General features: G+C 35.6%; 1 protein-coding gene across 3 annotated transcripts; it reads right to left on the bottom strand.

The window, feature by feature from the left end:
- Positions 1-427: 427 nt before the first annotated feature.
- eif2ak2 (eukaryotic translation initiation factor 2-alpha kinase 2) lies at positions 428-26922 on the bottom strand. Of its 3 annotated transcripts, XM_035531538.1 has the most exons (20): positions 26719-26922; positions 26394-26628; positions 25741-25882; positions 24294-24436; positions 24061-24193; positions 23919-23971; positions 23616-23765; positions 23400-23532; positions 23236-23291; positions 23013-23127; positions 19090-19130; positions 18969-19011; positions 18742-18824; positions 16408-16527; positions 16187-16312; positions 6997-7201; positions 4260-4403; positions 4024-4125; positions 2773-2835; positions 428-1088 (listed from the first exon to the last, which is right to left on the bottom strand). In XM_035531538.1, the coding sequence occupies exons 2-20, from the start codon at positions 26504-26506 to the stop codon at positions 960-962; spliced, it is 2094 nt and encodes a 697-aa protein (XP_035387431.1). In that variant the 5' UTR covers positions 26507-26628; positions 26719-26922; the 3' UTR covers positions 428-959. The 3 variants fall into 3 exon arrangements, with proteins under 3 accessions (XP_035387431.1, XP_035387430.1, XP_035387432.1); XM_035531537.1 differs by having other exon boundaries at positions 26394-26922; XM_035531539.1 differs by lacking the exons at positions 25741-25882; positions 26394-26628; positions 26719-26922 and having other exon boundaries at positions 24290-24379.

Genomic DNA, 26922 nt, shown 5'->3' with positions numbered 1-26922 from the left:
AAAAAAAAAAGAAGCACATGGAATGAGAACCAGGAAGCAAACCAATACAAAGGAAGGCAATGTAGGTGTTGGAACCGCGACGCCAGGGGAGGGCCAACCGTGACAAGCAGCAAGTCTTCAATAGTAATAAAATAATTCAGTATAAACCAATTAAAACTTGAATTTACACAATTCTTTTATGATAAAATTTGAGTTTACATAATTTTTATTTAGTGAATCCAATTTTTTTTAATCCAGACATTTTAGTATGCCTATATCAATTTCACCCAGATATATAGACAATAAAATCAATTTTCTCCTGATATTTAGTACATCTAAATACATTTTCCTTAAATATTGAATAAATATTAATCAGTTTCTCCCAGATTTAGTAAATTTAAATAAAATTTAAAATGTATTTAGTGAATATAAATTAATTTTGATCAGATACTTACTGAATATTATTAATATATATTAATAGTAATAATATTATTAATATATATTAGCTCTATATATTAATATACTTGTAGTAATTCAACATTTATTACTAAATTCAACATTAACACTTTTTAACTTTTTTTAATTAACATTTTTGCTTAAATTTAATTCACATTCAAAACATTTTAATTAAGATTTTTGTAATTAAAACCTATTCAATTATACGAGTCCGAATTTCCAGAAGTTTTTAAGTAACTATTAGACACATTTTTACAGTATAGAGGAAATAACAAAATCAGATTAATCAAAAAAGTAAAATTGTTTAAATCATTTGATTTGTATGTTTACAAAACTGCTTCTCTGATATGAAGTGAATTGTGTTCCATGATTTGGAAAATACAAATGATCAGCATTTACCATATGACCTATTTTTTTTCTTAATCACTTTGTATGATATTAATATTATCATATAAAATAATATTACTATATGTGTATATTTAGCACAAGTCTAGAATTCTTCAAATATTCTACAGTATTGTTCATCAGTATGTCCTATTTTCTTGTTGTACGTTATGGTCCACTATTGTGTTTTTTTCCAGCTGTGAAAACAATTCGATGGCATCTGGTCGTTCCTCAGGATTGCAGGACAGCATTTTTTGAATTAGCTTGTGCTGTTTTACATCAACATTGGCAAACAGATTACATAAAATTACATGTGCAACCTTTAAGTTATTCTGCACAATGCACAATTTAGCAGCAAAAAAAGACAAGCTGTTTTGTACAACCAAGATCATTTAAATATAAATTACAATAATGCTCAGAACATACAAAACAGTTTATATAAAACTCTAAAGGAGGCCACAATGTATGTTGTGAGTTGTAATACAATTTATTGTATAGCTTTACTGGCTATAGCATGTGTAACACCCTGACAGCACAAAATTATGTATTAGCTGAATATTTAATGTAAGTATATCAACTTATATTAAAATATACTGTGTAAATAATTATGTGTGCCTAATTCAAGAAGAATATATGACAATTATATGTATTGATTTGTCAGTTTATTAGGTATACCATTCTGGTAGAATGATACAACTCCTTTATCTTCCAGAATGGCATGAATCCACCTGGACATAGATTCCACAAGATGTTGTGTACAAATGTTGTACAATGTGGAAATTAGTGTACTGCACAGTTACAAATTGTATGTTGCACAGTGTGGATCAAAATAGGCCTTTCTACCCCATTCCAAAGAGGCTTAATGGGGTTGATACCTCATGGCACTGGAGCAGTAAAGATGGCCGTCATGATTCTATGTTCCAGCCATTATACGTACCTTGTGACATGGTACAATGGTATGATAGTGTCCTTCCACATATGAAAGGATTAACTTGATCAACAATAATTTTCAGATACACCAGCTGTACAGATGTTCTTTAATTTTTTAGTTTATACATTCTAAATTATACTAAATTATACATTCCCCACATTATCACACTGCCACCACCTGTTTACCTTGACACCAAACAGACCACATATTCGAACAGAATAACTTCACAGATACATTTCTTGTGCCAAATTCTGATCTGTCTTTCCAAAAGGATTGGATTCATAAATTCAGATAATTTTTATACCTCAGTGGTCTATTTTTGATGGTACTTTGGCCACTTTTTTGTTCTTCACACCCAACACGGTCTTTGTTGTTTGAGGGAACTCTGTCTAAAATGTCCCATCTCTCTGGAAACCTTGTGCATATCAGAGAAATTTTTACTACCTCTACATCTTATACAAGAGTATACTACACTATATGCCTTGTGCCAGACGTACCCAGCCCTATAAAGCGTGAGGGTGTGGAGCAATATTTTCACTGTTCCTAGGATTAAACTCATCTGGACTGAGACTGATGATGTCCTCCCTGGCATCTATTGAAGCCATTCCTTCAGCTTGGAGGTCACAACCCCATGTGCTCCGATCACTTCTGGGATAATATTGTTATTAACCTCCACATCCTGTCTATTTATTCTTTCAGTCCCTGAACTTTTCATATACATTAGCTTATTAGTTTGCCTGATCTGGTGGTGAACCAACTAGGTGTGTGTGTATGTGTATACTTGGCTGAGGTGGTTGTGGCCTGTTGTTACTCTCCTTCATAATTCTTCCTGTTCTCTTTCTAGCTCCATATTTATGATCATGAATATGGGCCCAAAATAATATTACAACTCACAACTAATCAGACACCATAGAAATATTTTGTACACACTGTGTAAATTATGCATAGAGTGTAATATTTTGAGCATCAACATAATGCAGAAATAATAATAATTCCTTCTGACAAGAAAAAGACACACTAACCTCCAAACCAAACATCTCGTGGAATGTTTTTGGAAGGTCCTTGTTTCTTATATTTGCCCAGATCTAAAAATGATGTTAGATTTTTAATGGTAAGTGTTTTTAATGATATCATAAATGCAACTGATATTTAGGACACCTTATTGTGGCACTATGTAAGATTTGTTTGTTAAAATTGAAAAAAAGTCAAGAGTAAAAAACATCTGCTAAAATACAGTGTCCTTATGCTTCTGCAAGTTACCCTGTAAGGTATGAAGTATTCATTCAAAAGTCAGAGCTGTCAGGTTGGACTTATATATTAGATATGTATATTACATATTAGATCTATTTAGATATTTACATATTAACAGCACATGTTCATGCACAAAAAAGAGGTCATGCTCAATAGGTAACATTAGTGGGGGGGGGTGGCTCATAATATTGAATTATGAAGCAATGAAAGTTAATGATTGGAAAGAGAGAGATACTGCTGAATATGGAGACATTGTAAGGGAGAGCAACAAAAGAGCCAGGTGTTAGGACTCAGGTAAGGTGAAGTGTTGGGTTTACACTGATGAGAGTGTGGGGCTGGTAGAGACAGACTGAATGGATGGCTGACTGACAACCTTTACACCTGACTGATGTTTCTTGGGGTTACATTGGGCCACTGGATCATGTAAAATTCTATTACCTAACTTTGTACAGAAATGCAGACAGCTAATAGCAGATAATGTGAAGCAATGGATATTAAACCAAAAAGGCTAGTTTAAAAGCACAGCAAATACATATTATTTTGGCATAGCTTTCTATAGAACAGTACCTTTTCCTAGCTAAACTGTACACTATACTTATGATAGCAACCTAAATACACATTGTTAATTATATCTAAAGCTTAACCTAGAATTTGGTTAATATGAGTTGTTCTCACACATCTCAAAAAGGTCTCAAATGCAAATCCAACATCATAGTGATTAGGATATGATGAAAAACACAAACATTCACTTATGAACTGAGAGTACTTTCCATCACTGAGTTCTGATCAGTTCTTTTGGAATACTCCTTGAAGTGAATGCACTCGTAATCATCAGATAAATCAACTCAGAAATGGAACGCAGCACAACCCACATGTTTCATGCAATGACATTTCCATCAGAGAGGTCAGCAATTTCCCAGACTTGAACAGTGCAGGTTTAAATAAATGCTTAAATGAAATGTAATGTTTTTATGTATTTTAAGAAATATTACACAATAACAGAGTTATTTAATTTCACTAACCTTTTGCTTTTCATTCACTGTTCCAAGGTGCCAAAGCAGCTCAAAGTAAATAAGGCCTAAAGCAAAAATATCCACCTTTCTGTCATAGGAGGATTGGTTCATCTAGTCAAATAAAAGGGAGCACAATTCACAATCTTTGTTGTTTTTTTTTTGTTTTGTTTTTTTTACAAAAGAAATCTGAATATACATACTGTACATAATGTACACACTGGGGAATTATTATGCAAATTACATACTTGTTCTGGGCTCATGTAAGAACGGGTTCCTGTCCTGTTAGTCCGTTCCAGTAGACCTCCATCGTTGTCTGCATCTTCTGCAGCAACAAGTCCAAAGTCCACCACTTTCACTCCTCCCTCATGTCCAAACATAATGTTTGCAGGCTGGTGAAAATGAAAATACCTTATGAGTTGCTTGTAAAGCAGAAACAATAACAGTGTGAATTTAAGAAATGGTTTAGTCTCTATTTTCATATGTGTGAAAAGACTGTTACTATGTCAAGTGTAGTGCTATAAAATACAGGTGTCACGACAATGTCATGACAATCAGTGGGTTCCTTTTGGAGGCTAAAGGGATGAATGAAAGGAAGGGGTGGATAGATGAGATGCACAGATGAGTGCTTTTTTTGCTTACAGTAAATACAGGCTGTACCTCAGGGGGGTACTCTAAGACACTAGATGGAACAAACTATACTACTGTCTGTTAAAAAAGAAATGTAGTCTTATGCACTGGGAGGGTTTTGTTGCTTTTTTTCCTGTTGTACCTAACTTCATGGTACTGAAACACAATGTCCTAACTGACTTCTGTGTATTGATACAAGCACATATTATTTTCAAGTGGTGTCTTTTCCCATTGTTCTTTACTGTTGTCTGACTGGTAAAATGTTGGTCATTCATTAACTTGCTCATATAACTTGCTTAGTACCACCTGTTTTTTCTGCATTTATTAAATAGATTGCAAAGCAAAGCACTTTGTTGTTATTTTTCATACTTATTATAAATCTTATTATTCTCATTCTTCTTATTATTATTATTCTCATCAGCCTATTTAAATTGCATTTTCACCCAACCTTTGTAATGCCTCTGAATGTCTTTTGAATACACCCCTTTGACTTCATAAGTAGTAGCACTTAATGCAAGACACTGAACTTTGTGATATGAACATCCTGATATTAGTACACTAATAACATTAAATAAAAAGTAGTGAATGAAACTAGAAAGTAAAGTTTGTTATCAACTTTATGCTGGGTTGCCAAAACCCATTCATGCAAAATACAAACTATGAATATGGTAACTGACTATCAGTATATCAATAAATACAAATTCAATTCAAGGAGTATAAAAATCAAAGGATTTATATTGAATGGTGGAGGAAGGAAAGAATGGACATAAGGCTAAACAGGGTATGAATTAAAGTTTTGTATTTTTTGTGATAGTGGTGGAATCTTCATTCTAGCTTTGATGACTTTTTCTTGAAATTCTTTTCAGATAGCATCAAAATAAACAGGTTTCTATAAGAGAAAGGAGGAATGATTGAAAGTTAGATGAGGGCCATCGGCATGAAGTCCAGTTTAATAAGCTGTTGAATTGTTATACTTAGCTCAATAGCGCTGAAGTCAAGACCACTGGAGCTACTAGCCTAAAATTATTGTTAATTAATATCAAATTATAGTCTTATTCAAAATAGGATATTGTAACTCCTCACTGAAGGCCACAGAAAGGGTTCATAGAGAATGAGAAATGGGTTCTCCAACAGCCCCACACTCCTCCCATGAATGCACATTTGTGGACTGTAGGACAGGAAGTGCACCATTTGGAACTGAACTGTGTGGACAGATTATTAGTTGTTGAGTAATTCAAAATGGTACCTTTAAGGATAATTGCAGGTTATTATTGGGTATAGCATGGTAATGTGACTCATTATTGAGTGTGCACATGGTAATGTGACTCAGCAAGCAGGTGTAAATGCAAATTTGCAGTTAGGTGATGATCACCCCCTGAAGGAGAGAAAGTAATGTGATGGGGCTCGTCACTTCAGACAGGTGAAATGGGTGCTCTGGTTGCTATGCCAGAGAGCTGGTTATTTGGCCTGGTGGTCTGGGCGCATGTTTACCACCTGTTGGGCCTGGATTCAAAATCTGGATATGGTTACTTGCTTTCAGCCTTCATCACAAACGGTGTCAGAAGTGGGATGGTGCCGTGGAGGGCATTGCGAGCATGCTCGTGGTTAATGAGCTGTTAGGGCAATGGTTGTGTTTGCTGCCTTCAGCTTTCATCATATAAAAATATTCAAAGTATGTTCATTTATTGGAGGGATACTGGACAAGAAGGGAATGTCTCGTTTTTTCTTTTTAGCCAATCTGAGTGCAGATTTTATTTGAGCATGCTGAAAAAGGACTGTTTTGTTCTATTTGAATAGATTCTTTATATTCAATAAATCCGTTTCAGTTTTTAGTTACCTCAGAAGGAGGCATCACACTCAGATGGTCTCAAGAACAATTTCAGATTCTACCTTGCCCTGAGACAAATGATGTTGAGGAAAATTTTTTATAATAGACACATCTCCCCATTGATACCTATTGACAGTAAATTGGTAAGCGCTAGCTTGTGTACTTCACCATCTCTAATATGAAATGTAATATTCATTATTCTGTTTTGTGATAGCTTCGTTGTTAGTGGTTAGTCTATGAGTAACTTCTATTGTGACTAACATAAGACCAGTTTGAAAAAATGTCCTGTACAAGTGTACTGGGAAAGGGAGCATATGTAATGCTGATCTAAAAAGCACCTCTTTCAGGTATTAAACAAAAGGTTTCTGAAAGGTTTGGTGGTTCTATTTTAAAAAGAGGGAAGATGAAATACTTCTTAGAAACTTTTGTAGAAAAATAATAAAACAAATAAATAAAAGCATAATTTTGCCAATCCAATTTATCAAAAAGACACCGAAAATCAATAGAGAAGTTAGTGAGTTGCCTACCTTGAGGTCTCTGTGAATAAGTTTCTTGGAATGGACATATTTCACTGCCTCCAGGACCTGTTTCATGATCTGTGTTGCTTCCTGCCTCCGTTTTGTGTTTTGTTTTCGTTGAGAATTCCTTTCCTCAATCCACACAGACAGAGTTTTCCCCTCACAGAACTCAATCTGAATATAGAGGAACTTCGGTACTGAACCACTGCCTGAACTTAAAAAAAAAAAAAAAAAAAAGTCAATAAAAATAGATTTTTATGTATTTATTTATTCAAATCCTATATTAGGTAATACAGAAACTCTATGCAAAAGTCCTATGTAATTATTTCAATTTATTATGATTTATCTTATTGATATTATTTCAAATTACTAACTCATTATTTCAACATAGTATTTTTTTTGACACTTTTTTTCCAGCCTTTTTATTTCAAATTTGTAATTCATGCCAGTGTAGTGGATGCTGCAGCACGCTCCTTCAATTAAACCTAAGGTACCCCAACACCCCTCAAAGAAAGTCTCCTTATCAAGAGGCTCTGAAATACCATTAGCTGCCCCCTGAAGCGATCGAACCCTCAGCCCTGAGACACCTCATCACACCCACTCTGAGAGACATTGTTTGACAAATACCAGAACACTTTTGGCTCCACTAAAAGGGTACTCCTTTCCCTTACCAGGACACACGACCCCCTGTCCTGAATTGGGGGCAACAATGTCATAAAATACCTCATCTGGATAACTTCACAGAGCCAGAATACTTAGATAAAGGATAAGTTATAAAATAACGTGTTACTGAAAGAATGCAGGAATGTAATGTTCTACTTGTGAAGGGTCTTCTCACGAGGATCGCAACAAAACCTTGATCATGTATGGAAGATGATTTTTGATTGTTTAATTAGAGCTTTCCCTTGTTTTTAACAAGGTGATACTTCAGATGGACTATGTGGACAATGGATCCACAGCAACCCTCAGTGACTATATGGATGTTAACCATGTATGGAAAACAATATATCGTTATATACATAAGCTCAACACGCTCAATTTGGGATGAAGACTAACTAAGCTCTCATCACTGAACCTTTCTATTGTCTGGTTATTTCAGCCAGTCATGAAACCATTATATCCATGCCTTAACCCTATTATTCTAGTGTTTGCATATTAACCTTTGTACATGCATTACTTAGTGATTACCAGTCATCTCAAGTATAGCAAAGAGAAGATTATTTGCATTATTAAAAAGAGTACAGTAACATACATGTGTAGTAATCATGCTTTCTACCTTTCTCTATATCTCTCTTCTATGCTCTTCTATCTCCCTCAGTAATCAACTCTGTTTTTAAGTTGTATACTTATGGGAAAATGTAACTGCTTTATTACATATAATTGTCTGCTTTATAGTAGTTATAAGAACATCTGCTCTATGTGGACCAAATGGTTCAGGTGGATTAAGGTAACTGATCCCATCTGTTATAGTTAAAAGACATATGTCTTATAACCAAATACCATCACCTATTTGTTTTATTCCCCCTCTTTCTATTATTTTTAATGACACAAGGCAAGGCCTTTGGGAAACATGATACAAAGGAGACCAAACTCTATTCTGAGTACTTAATTCTTCTCACAAGAGGTTCTAACTTCTTTTCTGGGTTGACCATAACTACTTCTTAACTTCTTAATCCAACTTAACTCCTTAACTGCACCACTCCTTAATTTACTCTTTGTTCCTGAGTGTTGATGTTTTTAACCATTACTCAGGGAGGGGAATAGATCATTCTCAGGTTCTCTTAGGCATGTTCATGCCTCTTTGTGTCCTCTCTGGCTTTCACGGGTAAAAATAAATAAATAAATAAATAAATAAATAAAAGTACTTAACTAATGTCTGTTTTTTTGTTTTTTTTCCCAAATTAGTAATCCTTATTTTCATCATATCTTATGTCAACATATCATACTGCTGTGACTTTATACCTTTTTTTATATAATTAACTCATAATTTGGTCTTGGTATTTCATTATTTTGATTCAGTACAAAAACTGCCAAGCATTTTAAACCACACCAGGTTGTAACACTGATCGTCATGATCTCTATTTCTTTGTAGTTTCTATAGTTCCCATGCCATGCATGTCTAACAAAAAGGCCTGTTTGTTATTTAATAGGTATTAATTGTAAGAAAAATATGTGATTAAATTAGGTACACTCGGAATATGGAATGGTTGACACTTGGCTACAAAATCTTAATGAATATACTGACAAAAATGGTCTTAGACAATACACACAAATTGCAGTGCAGGTGCTTCCATGCAGGATTACTATATTTAAAAAATCATTATAGTGCAATGTCTAAAAACGGCCTAGTTAACCTTGGTTAACCTCAGATAAAGATGATAAAGTCACTTTAACCATTAAAGTAAACCATTTTTATATGATTTATATTTCTACACTTTAATACTAGTTATCTGATTTTGTACATATAGCTCAATGGTCATTCAGGATTCAAATTGAAGCATTCAGCTTAGGTTCACCAGGGTCTTGTCAGACAAAATAAAATTTTGAGAATATAGATGATTGTATTCAGGAACTACACAGCATTTTCCACTACGTGTCCTCTTGGTCACATGGAGTAAAAACCACAATGTCACAAAACCTCTCCAAATACAATACAAATCAAGAGTGTGCACTATATTTCAAGAGTGTGCAAAATTATTAAGACATCCCAACATGCTATATTATACACCACAAGGTGGGTAATGTTTAGCAACTAGCTAAGGCATATTAGCTTCATTGCTAACAGGCTAAAAGATTATGTTGGGGAAAATACTGTAAATACTACAATAATATAAATATATGGTATGCATTCTCTTATGCACAAGTCATTTACACTTACGAAATGTCCAGGTTACACATCGATCGAACATGCAAATGTGTCCTGTCTCATAGTCCATGCTAGCAGTTATTGTACGATTACTCTCAGTTTCTAGCTCATCATTGCACCCAAACAACTCCACACAAACTTCAGCAAAAGTAAACCTCTTCCTTTCCTTGATGGGCAAATGTATTGGTAATCAAATTATCCACTAAAATAGCTTATCTAAAGTTGGTCTATTGTTTTGTGCATTGCCCTCACTCAATCAGTAGATGACCACTCAAGGCAAGTGAGCTGGCTACATTTTCAGCTGAGGAAGCACAATTTGTTGAAAAAGCTGTCAGTCATGCCAGAGGCATCTTAACACCAAGTGATCAATAGGTGTGAAGGAAAATCACTCAAAGAAAATAGTTATGGCCCAATGCAACCACAGAATTTAAGAGAGTATGGCAGTAGCCTTCTATTCATAAACAATATGATATTCCAGGGTGCCCTCAATGGGCACTGAGAGTTATGGTAAACTGGGATGTTGTCACGTCACCTCTCTTTTGTCACTCAAGTTTGTTGACTGAGAGCGGAAGAGTGCTGATGTTCCAGTGTGCCCTCATGCCTGTGTCTCCTTCTGGCTCTATCCTTTTAGCTGTGCAGTCATAGCTAGATGTCCATGTTTGCACATTACAGTTCCCTAATCTACATACCCTCAAACCTGGACATGCCTAATAATCTATTCTCTCTTTCTGCTGAGGTACACCTATGCCTGATGTCATACTATTACTGAGCTTCAACCTATCTCAGCTGTCATGGCTCCTCCCACCACCCCCAGGTGCCCCCTGCTGTATCCCACCACACCTCCACCCCAACCAACAACTTCTCTGTTGCCACTGAAAAACGTTCTCATGCACGATGGGTTTCGGACATGTGCACACTGTCAAAACCAGACTAGGACATCTAGAAAACCGGACTAGACATTGATTACTTGTTTCTTCTTTTTTCCCCTCTCTCTTACAACTTATTCTGCTCCTTATTGTTCACATTGTTGTTATTGTAGTGTCCGTTGTTTGTCAGAGGAGGATGGGCCTCCCTTTGAGTCTTGGTTCTTCTCAAGGTTTCTTCCTCATGTTCTAGGGAGTTTTACCTTGCCACTGTTGCCCTTGGCTTGTTCACTGGAGGCTTGGACTCTGACATTTGTAAAGCTGCTTTGTGACAACAACTGTTGTAAAAAGTGCTATATAAATACATTTGACTTTGACTTCCTCACATGTTAACACAAGTTACCTTTGAAGAATAGACAGCCATTTCGTGTTCAGGAATGTGTCCACAATAATTCTCTTTTAATTTTCTTTCTGAATACAAAATCGCCTGCACCTCACACAGTTCTTCTGTAGCCAATTTCTTTACTTTCCTCCCAGTTGACTTACAAACATGAGCAAGGACGTGAATGTGCAAGAATTTATGCCATTTATGATTACCTAATCTGTCAGAGTTACCATTGTGGAAAAAAAAGAAAAAATCATGTATTCTGATCTTGGCATAAACGAGTTAATTATTGGGATGATGAAAAAATGTTTAAGCAGTTGTAAATTATGAGCCGGTGTTGAAGTATATTTCCTTGGAATGGAAGGTTAGTTTGTCACAGGGATGATGTACATGAAGACGCAATCAAGTGCTTAGCTCATTAGCATGTTTCTTTGACAATAAGCACATAGAGGTTACCTACAAGTCCCACAGTGCATTGCTTTAACCGGATATGATGTTAGCCGCTTATGGTGTTGTACCATAAAAGTAAGCAGATAGCTTATTTAAGAGCAACTTTTGTAAGTCGCTCTGGATAAGGGCATCTGCTAAATGCCGTAAATGTAAATGTAAGAGAGTTAACAATTCCATTTGGAAAAAAAGCCATATTTGTAAAGCGACCTTGAGTTTGAGAAAGGTGCTATGTAAATGAAATAATAATAATAATAATAATAATAATAATAATAATAATAATAATTTGAGGATGCAGTAGTTGAATCATTCAAAAAGAAGCTGAAATATTTTCAAAAAGGTACTTGACTAGTAATCAGAAGGTTGCCAGTTCAAGACACACCACAGCCAGGTTGCCACTGTTGGCCCCTGAGCAAGGCCCTTAACCCTCAATTGCTCAAGTTGTGCTCAGTCAGAATTGTAAGTCGCTTTGGATAAAAGCAGCTAAATGTTGTAAATGTAAATATGTATATTTTGTGGCTGAGGTGAGAGAACATGGTTGGTGGGTGTATATAAGGCCTGTAGAGATGGTACTAGGGGCTTTGTAGCCAAGCCTGCCATGTCCTTGCTTGTTGAATTTGGTTTTAAAGGCTGTAAATGAAGGGTAGATGTGAAGGAATTATATGAAGTAGCTAAAAGTACAAGTCAGCAGCCATGGATGAGGAGAGCACAGATTACTTGGGGTGTATTATGTTTTAAAAGTGTGGAATGGCCTAGGTGTTCAGTGTCTCAAGTACATGGAGGACTGGGCAAGTGAGTGGATTGCTGTGTCATGCCATTGTCATGCTAGATTAGCAATGATTAAAAGAAAGGAATGCACCATGAATACAGATCCCCCCAAATAATAAATGGGCAGATTAATGGGCAAAGAAAGCTACCAGTCAGGTTGCTGAGACAGACCCCAGGAACAAAATATTTGACCTATAACAACTCGAACATATAGCTTCCAGACCTAAAAACTGGTTGTGTATATACTATGGCAGTAAGTTTGGGGGAGACAAAATTTGAGAGGTCCAGGAGAAACAGTAATTCTGCCAAGTTTGTTAATGGATTTAATGAGTCAACTGTTTTGTCCTATAGATGATGACAAATCCAGGTGGTTGCAACATCGGATGGAACAAGACATGTAGGCACCTGAAGCTGAACACTAACATTTTTGATTGTTTGCATTATATGTTGTTTTGATTATGTGTGCTGCAGTTAGTCTGATGTAACCTTGGACGGACCTGTAGTGTAAGAATGAGATAGAAAGCTAGACCCATGTAACCTGTGCATTTTACCAGCAGATTTCATATATTCATTATTTGAACTGAAGCAGGAAGGAAAATGCCCTGGTAATGAAAAAAAGGTAGAAGTGCTCCCAACTGGCTATGGCACAGTAGCAGGTGATCTTATTGACAGGGAAAATACCAAGATGGGCCCATCCTGCCAATTTCATACCAATCAACATTGGAAAAGTCACACATTTTGGAGATAGTTATAAAATACAGCAATATACATCCCTAAGAGCAGTACCAACTTGATCCCTACTAGTAGTGAATATGCTATTTCCCATGCATCACCACTCAAGCCAGGAACAATCTTAAACTAATGTAACACCTCTAAGGAGCAACAATCTTAAACCAAACACAACATTAATTGTTTATCTAATGTGTATATCTAGATTAATGCAGTTATGGTGGTCACATTAGGGTGGTTCTTTGTGAATGGAACATTTAAGAAAGAAGCTGTAAATGTTGCCCACATGCAGAAATCTTGTGTTTGAGGTCCATCCTAATTTGCCTGCTCTCTCCCTTTGAAATGTTAATAGGTTGACACTTTGATTCTCTGGATGAGGCACATACTAAGACAACTCAATACCAATAACCATTGCAAATTTATCGACTCTTTGGATAAGGATCATTCCAGTGCATACAATAAAAATCGTAGAGCACTTAATTGTGGATAGATGTCACTGGGTCTACAAAAAAGGCCATTTCTATATTCATAGACAAAAACAACCACTTGCAGAAAAATTATTACCAATAAGTACCACAGCAGTGGCAAAAGGAGGACTGCTGTCTGAACAAGCTACTTGCAAACTGGCTTCTACAATGTATGCTACAACTGTTATGCTCATCATTTATTGAAAAAAATGTTAAACATACAAAACACTAAAGTGTTTTCCAGATTGAATGAGCACATAGCAGTCAGAGCCATCTGTACTCCACTGTGTGATTATAGGCCTTTCTTCTTCTGTCAAATCCTATCTAACCTAATTCCTCTTTATCTAACCCCTTTACTGTATTAATCCTGCTGGTACCTCTATTACCATCGGCTCTCTACAGTTTGCTCCTGATCTCACTGCTCAAACAGTTTTTAATGAATCAGCATTTCTCACCTATTGATAACCCCCAACACTTAGAACTGTATAAAGAGACAGGCTAATCTACAGAACATCACAGACCACTAGAATATGTCCTCTTATGCTGCTCTCTTCATCAGACAGTAGTATCTGTCACTAAGCTATTTTTCTTCATAAAAATGCATGTTGCTGGTTTTTACAATAAAGTTCCCAAGGTAACAGCTGTGATATAACAACACACACTGGTGTCAAAGTAAACACATGCCTGTTGTTATGGTTTATTTAAATTCTTTAATTTATGGCATTTAGTTGACACTTTTATTCAAAGCAACCCATGTCTGAATACTCAAGCAACTGAGGGTTAAGGACCTTGCTCAGGTCTTGAACTGGCAACCTTCCAATTGCTACTTTAAGTAGCTTAACCACTGAGCTACCACTGCCCAGGCATATAAAGCCCAATCAAATAAAGCAATAGATGCAAGAGGCAAGTTTACTTTCGTAACTAAATAAAACTAACTTGCACTTGCACCCTGCCCAGCACTCATCACACCATCAAAAAAAAACATTTAAATAAATGTATGACTATATGCTGAAGCAAACAATACTGTCATTTAAATGTATGGCTACATTTTTAAAAAGTTCCATTACTGAGGGTCAGGTTATAGCACAATAGCTTCTATAGCTCCGTTTTATCATTAGAACAGTTACTATATGCAAATGTTGTTCAAATACACTTTGATGATTCTCAACTTGCATCAATTGTTTATACCAATCTGACAAGTTTTAAAAAAACTAATCATTGAATACCAGAACACGATACATGCCGCTATAGAGATACTCTGACCCAGTTGTCTAGCTATCACAATTTGGCTCTTGTCAAAGTTGCTTAGATCCTTACACTTGCCCATTTGACCTGCTTCCAACACATCAACTCCAAGAGCTGATTGTTCACTTGCTGCTTAACATATGCCACACCTTGACAGGTGCCATTGTAAGGAGATAGTCAATGTTATACACTTCACCTGTCAGTGGTTCAATGTTATGGCTGATCAGGGTATATTATTGTTTATTTATAGGGTTAGGACACACTTTATCTGTAGAACACTATTCAGACCATTTAGTGGTCATTTTTCATGTTGCATTTGGGGATATAATAATAATAATATAATAAATATAATAAAGTTGTAGAACCCTTTCATCTTTTTCAAACCTTATATTGGAAATTATATTACAACTTGTTTAGATGTGCAATTTCATAATCTACAATCATACCAAATATTTTAGGTGACATACTATTTACAATGAATTAACTATGAACAATGCTTTTTCCAGCATGACAGAGCACCATGTCACAAGGCAAAAGTAATAACCAAGTGGCTCGGTGAACAAAACATTGAAATTTTGGGTCCATGGCCAGGAAACTCCCCAGATCTCAATCCCATTGAGAACCTGTGGTCAATCCTCAAAAATAGGGTGAACAAACAAAAACACAGGAACTGTGATCAACTCCAAGCACTGATCAGGCAAGAATGGGTTGCCTAAGTCAAGATTTTGCCCAGAAGCTGATATCCAGCATACCAAGGCAAATTGCAGAAGTCTTGAAAAAGAAGGTAAATATTAAGTCTATTAAGCTTAAAGTGGATGTATTTGTCAATAAAAAGTAAAAAAAAAAAAAAAACAACAACTTGTGAAATGCTTATAATTGTACTTCACTATACATTCATATAATTTAGAAAACACTTTTATCCAAAGCAACTTACAATTACAACTGAGTACAACTTGAGCAATTGAGGGTTAAGAGCCTTGCTCAGGGGCCTAACAGTGCCAACTTGGTACCAGTGGGGCTTGAACCAGCAACCTTTTGATTACAAGGCAAGTACCTTACCAATGAGCTACCATGCCCTGAGCTACAGCATACTAAATGAGTGTCTGACAAAAGGATCTTAAAAAAACAGCAGCAGTAAACTTTGTGAAAACTGTAGGTTCTGTAGCCTGGCCAGATTGAAATATATGAGTTTTTGTGATATTAATGTGAAATAATCGGGTAATGTTGACATAATCAGATATTACATGGAAATTGCAGGATATGAAAAATTACTGCTTTGAAAAAATTAGATTAAATTGTTAGATATTGAGAAATAATAACACTTAGCTATGTTAAGGAATGATAGTGCCTTAAAAAGTTATGTGGATGAGGGCTTCTGTAAAGTGAGCTGATGTAGGAAAACTAATTTTCAACTTGTGTAATGAATTACTTTGAAGTGCTGGAGCTGTCTGAGGCTTCATCACTGTATGCAGTGTCCTCAATCCATGCGGTGTAGTATCGCACTATGTTGGTGTGATCAAGACTTGCCAAAGCATCCACCTCTCTGCGGGCTTTCCTGTGGATTTTTTAGCACATAAACACATTAAAATAAAAGAACAGAAAAATATAAAATTATAATGACAGTGAAAATTAGTTACATTATGTACTTACTCTGTATACTTCACCATCTTAACAGCATAATATTTCTTTTCAAGTTTTCGTTCAGCCTTAAAAACACAACCAAAGCCTCCTTTGCCAATTCGTGTTATTGAATCAAATTCTTCTAAAAACCTACAGAAAACATAAGCAAATTGTGGCAAGTGAAGATTTATCCATCCATCCATCCATCCTTCTTAAAAGAAAAAAAAAATACAACCTCTATTGCATAATTGGCCATATAAGTAAGATAAACAAATCTGTCACGATTGGCCACCCTCCTAATGTCCCTGTCTCATATTGTTGTTTCACTTTCTTCATTCCCATTCCAGTCCTTGTTTTGGTTTTCACTGTTTTCATTATTTGCACCTGTGTCTTGTTTGTCTCATTAGTTCATGTATTTAAACCCTGTCTTGTTGCCTGTGTCTTGGTTGTTCATTGTCCAAAATCTGTAATTTCCATGTAGGCTCTACAACCCTGGACCGTTATAACGACACTGACTCTGGATATGCCTTAATAATCTTAATCATCACCGTTACAAAATCAACAACAGAAATACTGAAAATAACCTATAATATGGAAGTATTTTTTGAAAAGGCCCTACAGTAGTCTAAAACCATGGTTATAACCATTATAATTACAATGACTCTTAGAATTGATGCAAATATAATTTACCAGTGAATGTACTTGTTAACATAATTTGGTATAATACAGTGGAAAATATTTTTTAAAAGACTGATATTTTAAATTTTAAAACAAAGTTTATAAAACAAACCATCCTGTTGTTGACATTTGTATCAATACACTGTTCGTGGAATTTGTGCCATTTCATGTGATCAATATACATTTTAATTTTGAATACAGAATAACCACAAAGAAAAACAGAAATAGATCTTCTTCTTGATATTCCGATGGTTGATTGCTTGCTGGTTGCATCATAACAGCAGTGCTATGCTCACTTGTCTTTAAGTCAGACAGAAGAGACATCAACTCTGCAAATGACTTGCTTTGTGATACCCTCCACCTTCTTTTTTTAATGCAAGTTGTCCAGAACGATGCAACTCTTGTAAAGGACTTTTAGCTTTATTCACACACTCCATTTGTACTATAAAACATTTTCTCCAACTTCTCCACTACTCTTTCATTTACATTTACATTTATTCCCAGAATTCATCCTAGGCAGTAGAGTAGGTTAGAGTTCAAAATACCAATGAACTAGAATACTGTAGAAATACAGGGATCAATGCTGATGCCTAGAAGTACAAAATACATAAGCTCTAGCTTAGACAAAGATAAGTGCAATATACACTAAGTACTAGTTTGTTAGTCAACATCGGTGTAATAAACAATACCCTACAATAAAGTAACAGTTTCAGTTAAGTCAACATAGGAGCAGTGTCACTGGTCATTTAAATATTCCACGAATAGATGGGTCTTCAGTCTGCGTTTGAAGACTGCAAGGGACTCTGCTGTCTGGACAGCAAGCGGAAGTTCATTCCACCATCTAGGAGCCAGGACAGCAAATGGTCTCGATGCTTGTCTTCCATGAGACTTGAAGCATGGTATTTCAAGCCAAGCCGTACTTGAGGTTCAAAGTACTCAAAGTATGAATCAGGCTTTGACCACTGACATGATATATTGGGGGGGCTGTTCCATTTTTGGCTTTGTAGGCAAGAGAGTAGTCAAGGTTTTAATTCTGATGTGTGTAGCTACTGGAAGCCAAATGTAGAAAGTCTTTCACATGTAGAAGTATACAGATGGGATAATGCGATATCCACATAGTGTTTGTGGCTGGACAGCTCAAATCTGGGTTTAAGTGTCTCTCAACAGAGTAAACTGAAACTACTTTCCATGTCTTTCATGATATAAAATACTGCATCTTGCCACCAAAGAGTTTGTGTCATACGTCAGTGCTAGAATACGATATAGCTAATGTTAGGTGTTTTTTTGTGGAAGCTTTTGATGTCTGAGGGCAGCTGCCATTACTGTTTTCATCCCATAGTTTGTCACATTGCTCCCATTCTACCAGGTGTTTGCATCAAAAGTGCTGGAATAAATTTGTTATGCTGCAACTTATATAAAATATAAATATAAAATAAAATTGTGTTAAAACAATAATTCTAATTAATCGAATTAATTCTGAACATTAATTGTGAACATCACACACACTAATGTAAACCTGAATTCCCAATAATTTTACTGAATTACATTTTGATTTTTTTAACCTTGAGTCTCAAATATTAATGTAAAGTAATATTACACACAAAATAATACAATGAAATGTATATAGACACAAAATATCTAACTAATTTGTGACCTTGAAATAAAAATAATCTAGATATACTTCACCTTGATTTATCAGATTGGTTGAAGGCTGAATTTGCCTTTGTTGAGGGCTTCGCCAGGTTCTGAGCATTCATACTGGGTGCCTCCTTATAGGATTGGGGTCAGGGGATGAATAAAAAAAGTAATAAAATGTAATGAATTCAAAACTGACTAAACATGCTTTGTTTATTGATAACACAAGTAATTCATTTTATAAACAGGTTATTATTATTTTTTATAATCAATAATACCTCTTTACTCCTGCCTGGTGAAATTTGGAAATTTGGTGCTAGTCTAAAATAAAAAAGAATAAGACTTATTTATTGGGACTGTGGATCACAAAAAAATGCCTTTTTAGTTGTAAGTGCTTACTTTCGTTTTGGCCTTGTATCCAAAGGGCGTAGTTCTGATACCTAAACATATGTCAATATATTAAAATATAATCATCATAGCATCAGTATTTCCAGTAAAAATAAATAATTAAATGCATTGCTCTGCCAAAGTACTTAGAAAGTTTGGTCCTCTTTTATAGCCAACATAATGCTTACTAAACTAATAAAACACATTAGCCTCTTTTCTTGCCATTGTTGCCATCAGCTTGCTCTTGAGGGATCTGGTCCCATATGTTTGTAAAGCTACTTTATTTATACAAAGTTGACTTAACTATAGTCCATGTTAAAATTGGAAAAACAAAGAAATGGAAAAGATCAAAAAAGAAAACAATATTCCAGAAAAAAAGACACAAAAATTAACCTACACAAACCAAACCCTAACATGCGAAATATATTTTTAACAGCCAAAAGATGGTGTGAACAAAACTACAAATAGTACAGCTGGAAAAACGCAATGCTGGATAGCAACTATGGGAAACAAGGAAGCATATAGTCAAAAGTCAGGAAAACAAGAGAGCTGATAAATGACGAGGTGAACAGAATGAATCACAGGTGAGTACAACAAGGGGGCAGAGAACACAGACCCAGACAAAAGGAGCTCAAAGCAAAAACAAAACCAAAAAAGCATAAGGTGATAAAAGCCACATCAACCATGATGCCAGATGGAGAAACTGTGACCCTAAACTTCTGTGTTGTATTCTCTCTCATTGTCTGTGATGTACATTTGAATAATATCCTTTGCACGTGATTTGCAAATATAAAAACATTAACAATCAAAACAACTCCATCTTGTTAGATGCATGAAGCAAGCAAAGTGGTTCAGCGAAAACAACTAACAAAATTATGTTGAGAACCTGTCAACACAACACAATTTCCCCTGGTTTTGTTTATGCACCCATTGTTCTGCCTTTGTCTCTTTCTGTGCCTGTATTTGTTTGTCTCTGCTTCTGTTTCTGTCCTAGTGCCTGTTTGTATCTTTGTTCCTCTGCCTGTGTCTGTTTTTTTTTCGTGTTCTGTTGCTTAGTCTATGTTGCGTTTGTTGTCTAGTCCTGTTTTTCCCTCCATCGTCCCTCATTCAGCTTCATTTTTGGTGTGCCTCCTAGTTCTCCCTGTCAGTCTATTTTTCGTCCTCGGCGTGTTCATGTTTCTTCTATTCCACATTCCACTCGTGTCCACTTATGTGCTGGTCTTTGGTGTCGCCAGTTCATGCTCCTGTTGTCACCCCGGGTCTTGTTCTGTTCCTGTTTTGTTTTCTGTGCCCGTGTCTGTTCTTTGTTCCCTTTCGTCCTCTGTGTCTGTTTCTGGATCTGTTTCTGTGTCTGCTGTTTGTTTCTAGGCCTGCTCCTTTGTCTGCCCATGTTCCTCCTGCTCCTGTTTTTGCCACTGGTTCTGCTGGTTCCTGTTCCTGTGCTGGTTCCACATCTCGCCCAGTGTTCTGCTCCTGGTCTGTCTGTTCCTGTGTCTCATCCAGTTCCTAGGGGGTACTGTCAAGGTTGGTCCCCTCCTAGCGTCCTGGTCTCCTTGACAACCCTGATCCTGTTAACCTCTGTAATTATACCCCATGTTTCTAGTGTTTCCCTGTTGGTCATTTGTTCTGTCTTGTTCTGTGTACAAGCCCTGCCTGTATCTGATGTTCTTGCCTGTTGTGCTCTTGCCTTGGTTTTGTTTGTTCTGTCAGTGTTCTGTGTTTGCATGTTGTTTCGTCTATTTCCTTGTAGCCTTCCATTACTGTGTTTTACTTGTAATATAGGTCACATATGCATATTATGTTTGTTTGTTATATATATCCCAGTTCTTCACATACTTGTTCTCTGACCTTGGGCTGTTTTTATGACTCTGATCATGGATTTGCCCTTAATAATTCTCGCTACTCTCAGCATTTGCATCTGCCTCACTATTGCTCCATGTTGCAGATTTCCAGCACAACACTGGTTCCCCCCTGGGATTCCGAAACAACTTAAGCTTAACATGGCCTTAGTAACTGTTTGGCTCTACAGTGGAAAAGAAGACATTGAGTACTTTTGTAATTGTAATGTAATAAAAAAAATTTCCTATTTTCCATCAGAACAGCACAAAAAAGCTAAGAAATCAAATCTAATATAGTTCCACACAAAACTCTAGACATGATCTGGACAAAATTATTGGGACCCTCAACTTAATATTAGGTAGCACACCCTTTGGAAACAATAACTGAAATCAAGCTATTCCTGTAACCATGAATGACTTTCTTACACCTATCTACTGGTATCTTGGACCACTCTTCTTGCACCTGATCCAGGTCTCACACATTTGATGGGTGAATTTCCCACTTGATGTTTTAAGATCTTGTGTTTTGTGGGATTTAGATCTGGACTCATTGCTGCCTACTTCAGAACTCTTCAGCACTTTGGCTTAAATCATTTCTAGTTGCTTTTTAAAGTATGCTTTGAGTCATTGTCCTGCCAGAATAAGGTCTCACACAAGGTCCTACACTGCACCCCAAAAATCTTAGGTTAACTTCAGATTTCATGATGCTATGCAGAATCAAGGCAGGAAGTGCCAGGAGCAGCAAATCAACACCAAAGCATGTGAAACTCCACAATTAATGACCGTATGGACCGTAGTGTTCTTTTTTCTTTGAAGACCTTATTTCATTTTCTGGAAATGGTACAATGGTGTACTTTACAAAAAGCTTTATTTTGGAATCATCTGTCCACAGGACATTCTCCCAGAATGTCCTCTGCTATATTCTGGAATTCTGGCTTTTTTATGTCTCTGTGTCAACAGTAGGGTCCTCCTCGGTCACCTAACACAGCATCTCATTTCATTCAGATGGCAACATATCTGTAGCCATTATCATCTGTACCCTGTACACATTCAAGGTCAGCTTTAATTTGCTTAGAAATTATTTGATGTTCTTTATCCACCATTTAAACATTCCTTCACTGTAATCTTGCATTCACATCCAGGGAATCCAGGCTGGCTACAGTGTCATAGGCTGTAAACTTCTTACTTACATTGTAGACAGTGGACACAGGAACATTACAATCACTGGGGATAGAACTGAGATTGTCCATGCTTTTTCAAAATTTTGGTCCTGACATTATCAGAAAATTCTTTGCTCTTCTTTCTTTTCTCCATGCTCAACATTGTACACACAGAAACAGATTGAATAAATGTTTCTCCATTTAAACTGGCAGCAAGTGTGCCTGCTATATTGCCAGTACTTATTATTTGCCACAGGTGACTTTTAATACAAATGAGCATCACATGATTGAAATCCAATTATTTCTTACAATTTTAAAGGTGCCAATAATTTTTAAATACACAGAAAACCTATGAGCCTATCAAACTTCTTGAAGATTGATGAAAGCACTGTGGAGATTCATATGTTTAAGTAAATGAAGCTCCACCCAAACCATTCATTGACATATGACAGCCGGATTGTATGCAACTGTAAAAATGTTTTTGATAATAATTCAAGTTTAAATTTAGGTATATTTTGACACAGATCTATTTTGTGCAGAGCTGAAGAAACACCTAGGAGTAGTTCACAAAATTAGGTCTGGTGTATTATTCAAATTAGAAAAAAACAAATAAGCACATGGCAGAGATTAATAGGCAGAGCATTTTGGAATTCAAGAGAAGCCAAGGATTTATTTTGAAAAATCATTTTGAGCCTATAACTCACGATTTAGAATTTATGGCACTAAATGTTTAATGTTGCACTTTGGCACTCCCTTCAGGCCAACTGGTTGATTGCTTATGTAGCTTCTACAAGGTTGGACTTATTTACCAAGTTTAATTTCTCTATGACTACGATTTAGTCTGTACAGTAAGGTTTATGTGGAGAATGAGAATAATAATAAGAAAAACTCCCTTTCCCATGTTTTTAAATTAAAGTGTACCAAACATACTACTTACAGGGCTCATGACGTTTTGCTTTTCAACAGAAGAGTGTCTGAAGACAATAGACTCACTTGTGTTCTGGTTTTTAGAAATACTCTTTGATGAACTGAAATCATCATCATCAAGCTCACTAGGTAAAGAACAAAACAAAACAGTTACAAGTAGAACTAATGCTTTCTAATTTTGAATTACATATTAATTCCTTGGACAATGCTGAGCATTCTTTTGGATAACATACGTATTTGAGGTTTGAGATGATGAATTATCTTCAAGACTAGTTGATTGATTTGAATTCTGTGAACAAAATTTGGAAAAAGATTATATGCTCTGTAACAATATAACCTATTTCAAAGTGAAACTGAATTAACCTTTTTAATAAACACAATAAATTAGTATTTATACCTGACTGTTCGAGCGAGACTCCTTGATAATTTGACAGCAAGCCTGCTGAGCTGCATTCTGTTGTGCCTCTTTTGCAGTCTTTCCCCGTCCTTCAGGGTATACTTTTTTGTTTATAACAACTGTGAACACAAATCTGGTAGAAAAAAATATTATTATTCATACTAAATGTAGTCAGAGATAAACATTCATTAGTGTACACAGCATTTCAGGACTTACTCAGGATCGTGTGCAGGCCCTCTTTTTCCCACCAATTTAAAATCATGGACTAAATTAGCCTTTTGGCAAAACTGATTGATAATCCCTTTGAAATTCTGGTCTGCTTTAGTGCTCTCATATGAGCTCAGGTTTAGATGTCTCAGAGTAGAGCTTAAAGAACACAGAAAACACAGAAGGGAAACAAAATTAAAGAAAATGACCCACATTTTTAACTAGTGTAATATAGCCTAAATGTTTAGGATATTTTGTGTAGAGTTGTTTAAGGTGTTACAGATCAAGACAGGTAATAAACACAATACTTACCCAAGGCATGAGATATTTGGATTTTGTACTCCATTACCATTTTCATCACTGACCTTTAATATTAATTTGAATGTCAAAAACAGCCAAAAAACCTTCAATGGCTCTAAATATAAATAAGCTTTAAAAAACATTTCCACTTTACCACCGTTTTCTGTTCCTTAAAAAGTTCTTCATGAACTAATTTAGCTGCTGCCTCCTTCGTCTCTTTCTTTCCTTTGCCAACAGCTTCTGGGAATTCTCTATCACCACATACATACTGACAAGCATATGAAAATCTGAGGGGAAAAAAAAATCCACAATATTCACCACAAAAAGAGAACTCTACTAGAATGTGGTAACCCAACAAAGTAAATTTGTAAAGATCGTGATACTTGCTGAGCATTCAAGTCTGGATTCATGACGGTTTTTTCCTTAGTCTTGAAAAATATTTTGTTCTTTTGAGCATATTCATTAAGCCAACAAGTGTAGTTGGGTTGAGTCAATTTTGGAAAGCTGTCAGATGAGCAATATGCTCTTGCCTGCAAATATACATATATAAAAATATGCAAGATTAATTTACATTTTGTACACTTATTACTCCTTTTTAAGAACAAAATATTTCTACATGATTACAAATGTCCAAGTTATTGATTTTTGATAATAAATGAAAATTTAACACCAGCTTTGGCAAAACTGTCTAAAAAACCTTAGGTACATTGGCAGAGGGTCAGAATGTCATTTTAAATAGCAACTTTTTTTGGTGTGTCTACATTTATTTTTATATATTTGTAACACCTCCCAGAAGTCATGAAATAAAATTTTGAGGGAGTACATCTCATTGCAACCCAGCAAATGTACGTATTCTCTTTTAAATAAACTGCACAATGTGATAACTAGCACGGTGCCTCTAATTTGTGTAATAAGGACACCATTTATTTTGAGACCCAAGCTTATTGAAGGAAAAAAGAAGGGGAAAAAAATGACTTAAAATTACTTTCTTGATGAAACAAAAAATTACAATGAAAATAGATGAATTGAATGTGACCCCGTCTTCAATGCATTTACACCATAAAGGGATGGAAAAGAATAATATGGATGAACAGAAATTTAAAAAACCCTACTGTTAACAACAAGTTTTTCTTTATCCCCAACCATTTAAAGGCCTTAGTTTGTGAATGCTTGACTGGATAACAGAAGAACCAAAAGAAGTGCAGGGAAGTGAAGTTCTAGGCATAAAAACAAAGAGATAAATTATAATACAGTTTTTTTGTTTTTCTTTTAAAGGGTTTCTACATATTTATAACAAATAAGGCCACACCTTGTGGAATTAGTTTGGTTTATGTTCCATATGCTGAAAGATGAAAATGTTTTTGATAATTAAGAATTTTCTGAATCCATTGAGCATATTATGGTTATATTGCAGTAAAAGACCCAGGACAGCTTAAATTGAATGTGGTGGAAAATACAATTTAGACAAATAAAGATTTTCAGAAATACATTTCTTGGGTAAAAATTGTAAAAGTGTTGTCTAAGAAAGCCCTGAACCACAATCTTCTGTGCTATGTCAATTTGAGATATCTTACTTCACATTAATAACTTGCTATTTTAACAAAAATATCAGTGCTACATATAATTTCTAAATTATTAACTCATACTTTTTACTTAATATCTTATTTTTAATATTGCATATTATCTTGACTTATTCTGCAAAATACTTATTGGACTACTAATTAAAATAAACTATGTTTTCTCCTTTTGCAAATTTTGAAAAGGTTGAAAGGTTACAAAGTTAGAATTTAGAGTATGTAGGCCTACTACGTGCTAATGACATGAATTATCTTACTGAATTAACAGGTTCCTCCTTTTCCAAACAGCAAAAGGCATTCTTTGCAGCATTTTGCTTAGCTTCTCTCTTGTTCCGCCCAGAAGCATCAGGAAAAATCCTGGTTCCAGAATTGGTCTTTACAACTGCCCTTGTAGTATATCTAGAGGAAAAAGAATCATGAAACAAATGTCAAACTCAGTGAACACAGACATTTACTCACCATCTTTATTAATGATGTGCATTTATCCAACACTTTATTAATGATGTGTATTTATCTACCTGCTTCCATTTGTGTTAGCCATCCTTCAGCTATTCTTATTATTCTATTAATCACTGTTCAGTTTCTAATACAGGACCATGTAAAGCTAAAGGAACAGTAATTCATAAGAATTCATAAGACAGGTGTACATAACATTGTTGTAGTGTAGCTGTCTAATAAAGTGGACGTTGATCGTATTTTTGACTAGTAGGCCTACATAATTTGTAAGATCGCAAATAAATCATGTAGCCTATAGCAAATCAAAATTACCCTAGCTCATTAGTGACTGTGCTGTATGGATAGTCGAGAGTTTAGTTTTAACATGTGAATGAGTCAAAGCAAAGTTCATTTTTATACTGTAATGATACTAACATGTAGAACAGACTCCTGAGTTAACGTCACTATAACTTACGTTTTAGAGTGATCTGGCCCTTCTGTGTTCACCTCCTGATATTCCACAGTCCAACATTTTTTCTGTGCGAGTTCATTAAGCAAAGCAACGTAACGTCCTGGTCCTGCTTCCATTAGCCAGAGAAGCTGAACAAAAACTTTCCGTAGATGACAAATGACTGCAAATTAAAGGAACGTTTTCCGGAACATAAACCTGTCTGACATAGGCTCATTCATCGCCAGGTACTCTGTGTACTCTGAGAAAACAAAACAAAACGCATTTTACATTCATTTACGTGTGTTTCTTTCGATTCACATGAAAAATGGGCTCTTTAAGTTTCGATTACCAGACTGCGTTACACCACTGCTATCTAGACGACCAACGCGTGAAATATGTGTGATATCTTCTTAATGTAGGAACTAGGAAGGCAACAGGCTTGTCTGAAATAAGCGAGGTTTCTGCAGAATGGATAACGCGCTCGTCGCTAGAACATTTGATCTTAAAAAAGAAGGCTCATGAAGTTTTTCCGGCCACTTCGCGATTATGTAAA

Source organism: Electrophorus electricus, chromosome 11 (genome assembly GCF_013358815.1).
Source record: "Electrophorus electricus isolate fEleEle1 chromosome 11, fEleEle1.pri, whole genome shotgun sequence".
Classification (NCBI taxonomy): Eukaryota; Metazoa; Chordata; class Actinopteri; order Gymnotiformes; family Gymnotidae; genus Electrophorus; species Electrophorus electricus.
This window is presented reverse-complemented; position numbering and strand designations above follow the sequence as displayed.

Bases quoted from the DNA above. Each gene is read 5' to 3' on its own strand.
- eif2ak2 (XM_035531537.1), bottom strand. From the start codon at position 26,506: ATGGAAGCAGGACCAGGACGTTACGTTGCTTTGCTTAATGAACTCGCA. The intron at 23,533-23,615 runs GTAAGTCCTGAA...TTTTTCTACCAG, and splicing joins GGGCCTGCACACGATCCTGA to ATTTGTGTTCACAGTTGTTA. The intron at 16,313-16,407 runs GTAAGTACATAA...AAAAATCCACAG, and splicing joins AAGATGGTGAAGTATACAGA to GAAAGCCCGCAGAGAGGTGG.